Genomic DNA, 7,946 nt, shown 5'->3' with positions numbered 1-7,946 from the left:
CAGGAAGCAGATTTTGATGAGCAGAAAAGATAGACGAGACAAAGTTTGAGTTTGTTTTTTAGCCCTAGAACAGACTCCCACCAACAGTGCCTGAAATAAATAAATGCCTAGATGTCCACTTAAGGAGTATTTCACTGCTGGGAAAGTGATTAAACCACCACCTACTGGACAAAAACCTAAATGCACTTTCAGACCCAATCAGAAGATGAACTGCTTTTTATCCATATAATAGGTTTTGAAGTTTTTATCCATATGATAATGTTTTATACAGAAATTTTCTCACGGTGAAACTTTATTCACAAATGTGTTTATTTATATAAAGACTCAAGTGCATCAAGGTCTTTTAGACAATAATGAAAATCATGAACTATATTCATCTTTGCTTTTTGCTTACCAACACACAGTTACTGCATTTCCTCCTTAGCCTGTCTCCTTGCCTTGTCCTCTACACTTTCTTAGATTCCCTGATCCTTTCCTCAGCTTACGCAGACATTCTTAAATGCACCGACCTAAAAGAACAATGCAGTCAATCTTAAGTGTCAAGAAAACAAACACACTTCATGATATGTTTGCAATATTTTTAAACACATTTTATTTAATGTTTAATTATCACATCACTAGTTAACACTTGACAACAATTAACACTTCTTTCAAACCAGAAAACAAAATTCTAAATGAATGAGTGAGGGGGTAAGAAAACCTGGAAAATACATTGTATACACATGACAATGCTACAATACACATCCCAATTGATCTTTATGCTCTTAGTATATTTTATTGTTAGTATAATATTTTAGCTGAAGCATTGTTTTGGGGCAATCTTACACTTTCATATGGGTAATTTCAAAAAAAATATGTTTTACACAAGATTGTGGTTGTATCCTGAATCTTCAATACAACGAACAAAGGAAGTATGCTTCAGGTTTGTGGCTCTGTGAGAAGTACTCATGTGTGCCAAGGTGGTACATCCAAATTCAGCCAATTTTAATCTCTGATCTCACTGCCTTTTTAGGGCAGCTAAGTTAATTACATTCTCAGATTTTTTTTTAACAGTCTATGAACATCATACCGGCACATATGACCGTGTGCTTTTCATATTTTAAGACTAGAACATAATGGGATAGGTACTATGTGAAACTCATCGGCCTCCATAACAACAGTTTGGAAACGTCTGTTGTTCGCAGGAGTAAGTCTAGTAAGACTACCCACAGCCACAACCAGCATACCGAAGCAATGGCAATACGTGAGAAACACGAATACAGAACATTCTTTCATGTCAGCCCTTTTCTCAGAAAAAGGCGGTTAAATAATAATAATAATAATAATAATAATAATAATAATAATAATAATAATAATGAATAAAGATAATGACAAGCGCACTTCTCAACACACCGCAGTTTTACTTAACATTCTTTTAAAACATGATTAATGTTTCTTTTTATCTTCAACTATTTCTTCCAGCGCCAATATCGAGTGTATAAATATATATGTACATATAGTGGTGTGCTAACAATAAACAATAGCTGTTAAATGAAAATAATTGAGTACACTGCATGTCTCACACACAAACAAAAAAGACTGCATACAGGGGAAGCAAGTTCAAATTGACCACAACATTTTATTTACCTAACTGAAGGTTACAAAATAAAGTCAATGAAACCCATACTCAGAGCATTTAAAAGCTGCACATCGTAGTTCAAATACAAATATCTACAAACCTCTCTGTTTTCAAAATCACTATTACATAAATAATAACATTTATTGCCCATTAACCAAAATAATCACCCCTCCACCCTCCGATTTTCTCATCAGCGGCACTTTAATCTATCAATAATTACTGAGATGAAGCTCAGTGTGGATTTGAATGATTTATTGTGATTCAAAAATTGTGCTTAAAACCTCCAAGAATATGAAGGTAATTAGTGCCAATAAAAGGGTATTTAACTAATATTTGAATTTATTTGATTGTAGTGTTTTGAGCTCATTTCACCACTTAAATATAAGGCAAAAAATGCATTGCATTTAAACACCATGATTTTTTTGCAAAATTATTTTCTTTCTCCGCTATAAGGAACCAAAAAAACATTGTGACATAAGGTTTTCTAAGTTGGGACACATGATTATGACCACATTTAAAAAAAAGCTATTCAGAGGTGACTAAGTTTAAAAGCTACAGAAGAAATAAACTACAACATAATTGCTGTCTCCAACATGCTTTAAGAATGTACATGGGACTGTCAAATAATTCTTAAGTACTCTTTAATAAAAAGTATACTGGCAAGCTTTGCTTTTACACTCCAAACCCACCTGTAGTGGAATTGGAACTACGCATAAGGACATTTTCAGGTCAACCAAATCCCATTAAAGGCAATAACTGATTTAGCCAAACATAAAGCTTTGTGTCTGATTGACATTCTAAGTGCCTGTGTATCTTTGCAAAAGTAGTTACTGATTCAGGATCTTGCCTAAAAATGAGGTCAAGCAGCACAAATACACTACTTTTCCCCCCCTTGCCATCTCAATCTTATGTTTAGGCACAGCACCAGGTCAATCGGTGGTACATAATCAATAACTTCATTTCAATTGCACTTAATTCACACTTCATATGACATCCGATAAATGCATGCCCATTTCCTTCCTTCCTCACATTCACTGTTTTATTAACTCTGTCGGCCTCATCATCAGCTGAGAATGAATACTTTGAGATGTGTGTATATCCGTGTTTGAGTCTTTAAGCGGTACCTTATGTGTATATTTGTTTCAAGACATAGTTAATGTCCTATAGGCAAAGACTGCTGTATTGCTTTACTAAAAGAAAAGAAATGACACGATCAAACATCTGAGTATACAGGAAATTAAAAATCAAACATACATACAGCTCATAGCCACAGTATTTACTCAAAAACATCACAAAATACAATTTTAGAGCAGTTTATTTTAAACCTACAGCTGAGACTGACTACATATGTTAAATGTGAGTTTCCACATAAGCAAGTGGGTTATGAGACTACTGAAGCAGGGTAGTCGATGCTTATTAGGATCACATGACAGCCCCGCATGCTGACATAGAGGCGCAATACAACACTATGGACCAACGTTTCTAAAGGGAGTTGTGTAAAGACAAAAATGTAGGCCATGTATCCAGATAACTACATTAAGGGAGATCAGATCAATTCTAAGACTGCAGCAATGAAAAAAAAAAACTTTCCAGAAAAAAATAATCAAGGAGAGAGCCTACAAGTGAGGATGTTGAATAAATGAAGTACGAATACAAGGTAAACAGCTAAGAAAGGGCCGGGGAATAGATTCCACCTAATTCATTTTCACCTACTAATCACCAGACTGAATACTCTGATTGAAACAGTGTAACCATGGAGTGAGATTATGAGAGTTAACAGATGTGTGGTGGAAGTCACGTGAGGAGAGTGTTGAGAGAGACAGCATCACCCTCTTGGTCTTGAGAGGTTGAGAGGAGGGCAGGGGTAGTGGAGGAGCGAGGCAAGCAGGCTGTTACCAACGAGTCATTGAACGAGACACTATTGCGGAGCGGATGGAGGTGGGCAGGGCTGTCACCCATGACGGGCCAGGTGATGATGTCAGCGCCGTGGTCCGTGCGAGAACGGGCTTTTTCGCGGAAGTTGAGCTTGAAAGATTCAATCTGCAACAAGGAGGATTGCAAGAAAAACAGAAAGGCAGTTCGATACAGGAGGAGAGGAAGGTGGGAAGAAAAGGTGGACAGGAGGTGTTTTGGAAATGAAATAATAAGGTGATAGCAAAAAGCAGAATTAGATGCCTGAAAAAAATAAAAAAATAAAAATGATTTTGTGGTCAGGGAGAAATAATTATAGAGAGCCAACCCATCTCATAACACCCCCCCCCCCAACACACACACACACACACACACACACACACACACACACACAATAACAGCACAATCATGAAGTATAACAAAATATTTTTACGCAATGAGAATGAATGAGAGTTATACAATTTTGTCTAGTTTTGTCCACAATACAAAAAAATGTAGAAATAGTGAATTTATGTTCTAAACATGCATTTTAAGAAATTAGAACACAATTTAGAACATGTAAAATTCTCTATTTGTAGATTTTTTAATGAAATTTTATAAATAGTTATATTTCCTTTTCAACTATTTAATTACACCCAAAAGTAAAAAAAATGAAGAAACTACATTGAAATATTCCAGTTTGTTATGGCATATGAGTAGTGCAGACATGTCGACAGCCAGTATCTAATCACAAATCTAACTGACTGCCAAGGTTTGTTTTGCTACAGTGCATTCAACTAGTCTCAGACGTCATACCCACAGACAATGCTGCATCTGATGCATATGGTACATAATCAAATATTTCAGGAGGATTGGTCATCTAATTAGTTGAATGCTACAGAATTTGAGGGAGACCTGTTGTGTTTTTTCAGTCTGCCTGAAAAAAATAAAAGGTCCCCCAGTGAAAGAAGGAAGCAGTCATATTTATAACTGAGTGAGTACTTATGAGGATCAGCTAAATGCTGGATACAGGACACAAACCAACATAAAGTGCAAATCCACAATTTAAAAAAAGTATACAAGAGAAAGGTATGTTATTTTGGAAATATAAAGACAAATATGAATAAATAAACTGAATTATAAACTTTATCCCAGAGTAAACAAACGAAGAGCAGCAGAGGGGCAAACAACCTACAATGAATGTACAATAAAAAGAACCCTTTAAACAAGACTGAGTATGGGGATCCCTTAGGCTACTATAAATAACTGTGAATAATAGCCTGAAATATGATTAGCATTGAGCACAGCAACAAACTCAGTTTCACTAGTATAAAGTCAGCAGTGAATTCATCTCTAATCCAAAAAACATTTAAGTCAGGCTTAAAGGCACCTGAATGGAGGTTCTAATGGTATTTAAGCCTGACATACAACAGCTGCTTCTGAGGGAGAGGGCTGGAGCAGGCCTTGTGACTACAGCAGGATGACACACAAACTTACTTGTTTCAGGGATGAGAGAATCCAGGCCCTGGGGGTCCCGGAGTGCCTCGCCCCCACATGCAGTGCCCTCCTTTAGCCCATTCTCCTGGGCTGGGCCGGCTGAGCCACTAGCGGTAGCCCCACTGCCCTCAACTGTCTCCTGTTGCCCCTCAGCCTAGAAACACACAGCAGCATGTCAATAGGACAGATGGAGATGGTGTGGAGATGGACTTCTGATCCCGTCTGAGAAAGACTAAAGGTGTGTTCAGGTATCTGGAATGGTACATGGATTTGAAGCATACTACATAACAGTGTACTATGGGTATGGGTACTAAAATGTATATTACGAATATAACATACACTCTATCACAAAATAATAAAGAGACGAGGCCCATGCACATGCAGCCAACCAATTCTGAAAATGATGAAATGCTTGTATTTATTTGCTTTATTTTTTATATCTGTGGGGAATTATACGATTCACTAAAAAAACTTTCCTTAACACTTTAACAATGTATTAAAAATAAATATATTGAAAAATAATCCAAAATAAAAGTAAAGCAAAATAATAAAGTCTTGTGCTATAACGTGTAACACTGTTTTATAGTAGGGCAGCATGTGAGATATGAGATAATATTCCTATAAATTTATAATGTACTTTTATTTACCTACAATATTATCAAAATACACTATCCTCGGCATCCGCTAATCTCCCACCAATTACCTTCATGTCCAGTCGTATGCAAAAGTTTAGGAACCCCTGACAATTTCCATGATATTCATTTATAAATATTTGGGTGTGCGGATCAGCAATTTCATTTTGATCTATCAAATAACTGAAGGACACAGTAATATATTTCAGTAGTGAAATGAGGTTTATTGGATTAACAGAAAACGAAATTATACAAGTGCATAAATTTGGGCAACCTTGCCATTTTGTTGATTTCAATACCTGTAACTACTTAGCACTGATTAATTGGAACACACAATTGGTTTGATGAGCTCATTAAGCCTTAAACTGCATAGACAGGTGCATCCAATCATGAGAAAAGGTTTTTAAGGTGGCCAATAGCAAGTTGCTCTCTTTGACGCTCATCTGAAGAGTGGCAACATGGAGGCCTCAATACAACTCTCTCAATCCCTGAAACAAATGACCTAAAAACAAAGACTGTTCAACATTATGGTTTAGGGGAAGGCTACAAAAAATTATTGCAGGGATATAAGCCGTCAGTGTCCACTGAGAAAAACAGTGAGGAAACGGAAGACCACAGGCAGATGGTGTCACTGTGCATCATTCAACAATTCAGCGTACTTTGAAAGAAGCCTTTTCTGCACACACACCACAAACGGAGTCGCTTGAGGTATGCAAACGCACATTTGGACAAGCCATCTTCATTTTGGAATAAGGTGCTGTGGAGTGCTGAATCAAAGACTGAGTTATTTGGTCATAACGAGAGAGTCTGGCTCGTAACCCTAAGGTTGTGGGTTCGAGTCTCGGGCCGGCAATACCACGACTGAGGTGCCCTTGAGAAAGGCACCGAACCCCACCCCAACCGCTCCCCAGGCGCCGCAGCATAATGGATGGGTTAAACGCAGAGAACGAATTCTGATTATGGGTCGCCATACTTAGCCGTATGTCACGTCACTTTCACTTTCATAAGAAGGGGCGTAATGCATGGCGGCAAAAGAACACAGCATTCCAAGAAAAACACTTTCTACCCACAGTAAAATTTGGTGGAGGTTCCATCATGCTGTGGGGCTGTGTGGCCAGTGCCTGTACTGGGAATCTGGTCAAAGTTGTTGGTCGCATGGATTCCACTCAATGTCAGCAGATTCTTGAGAATAATGTTGAGGAATCAGTCACAAAGTTGAAGTTTAGCCAGGGCTGGATATTTCAACAAGACAACGACCCAAAACACTGTACTTGTTCCTCTGCATAAATGCCAGAGTAGATTTTGAGCAATGTTCTGGAATGGATATCCCAACCAGACCTGAATACCATTGAACATCTGTGGGGTGATTTGAAGCGGGCTGTCCATGTTCGGCAACCATCAAACCTAACTGAACTTTAGATGTTTTGTAAGGAGGAATGGTCCAAAATACATTCATCCAGAATCCAGACACTCATTACAGGCTATAGGAAGCGTCTAGAGGCTGTTATTTCTGCTAAAGGGGGCTCTACTAAATATTGATGTGATTTTTCTGTTGGGGTGCCCAAATTTATACACCTGTCTAATTTCATTTTGATGCATATTGCGCATTTTCTGTTAATCCAATAAACCTTATTTCACTACTGAAATATTACTGTGTCCTTCAGTTATTTGACAGTTTAAAATAAAATTGCTGATCCAAACACCCAAATATTTATAAATGAAAATCATGGAAATTGTCAGGGGTTCCTAAACTTTTGCATATGACTGTATCTCCTCTTTGGCCTTCCTCTTGACCTCTTAACTGGCAGTTCCATCTCAAACATCCTTGAACCAATATAACCAGAGCTGTCTCTCTGATGTGCTCGTTCCTAATCCTGTCCGTCCTAGTCACTCCGAAAGAGAACCTAATCATCCTCATCTCTGCAACCTCCATCTCTACCTCAGTATTTTCCTCACTTCTACACTCTCTAACCCATACAGCAGAGCTGCTCTCACTACTGTCTTGTACAGCTTTTATTTGATTCTTGCTGAAACTCTTCTGTCACACACTCCAACCTGCCTGCACTCACCTCTTTTCTACACTCCCAGTCAAAATGGACGGTTGACCCCAAATGAAGTCCTGTCACCTTTTGGACCTCAGCCCCCTGTAACCTCACTGATCTACTTCCCTCCATCTCATTCATACACATGTATTCTGTCTTACAATGACTGCCTTTCATTCCCCTTCTTTCCAGAGCAGACCTCCACCTTTCCAGGTGTTCCTTCACCTGCTCGCTACTCCACAAACATCTTGTCAACCTGTCCATCTC

General features: G+C 38.1%; 1 protein-coding gene across 16 annotated transcripts in view; it reads right to left on the bottom strand.

Moving 5' to 3' along the window:
* Window positions 1-365: 365 nt before the first annotated feature.
* The window catches only part of LOC113644700 (microtubule-associated protein 4), a 68,277-nt gene continuing 60,696 nt past the window's right edge, over window positions 366-7,946 (bottom strand). For 12 of the 16 annotated variants that reach the window (XM_047811618.1, XM_047811627.1, XM_047811629.1 and 9 more), the window contains one exon: window positions 576-3,658. In XM_047811618.1, the coding sequence (XP_047667574.1) occupies window positions 3,413-3,658 (246 nt within the window). In that variant the 3' untranslated portion in view covers window positions 576-3,412. Of the gene's footprint in view, window positions 510-575; window positions 3,794-5,005; window positions 5,160-7,946 lie in introns of those variants that run through there. The other 4 variants (XM_047811626.1, XM_047811628.1, XM_027149751.2 and 1 more) reach the window with 4 other exon arrangements.

The sequence above is a fragment of the Tachysurus fulvidraco genome, chromosome 3 (assembly GCF_022655615.1).
Source record: "Tachysurus fulvidraco isolate hzauxx_2018 chromosome 3, HZAU_PFXX_2.0, whole genome shotgun sequence".
Classification (NCBI taxonomy): domain Eukaryota; kingdom Metazoa; phylum Chordata; class Actinopteri; order Siluriformes; family Bagridae; genus Tachysurus; species Tachysurus fulvidraco.
The sequence above is the reverse complement of the archived record's forward strand: the minus strand, read 5'-3'. Positions and strand labels throughout refer to the sequence as shown.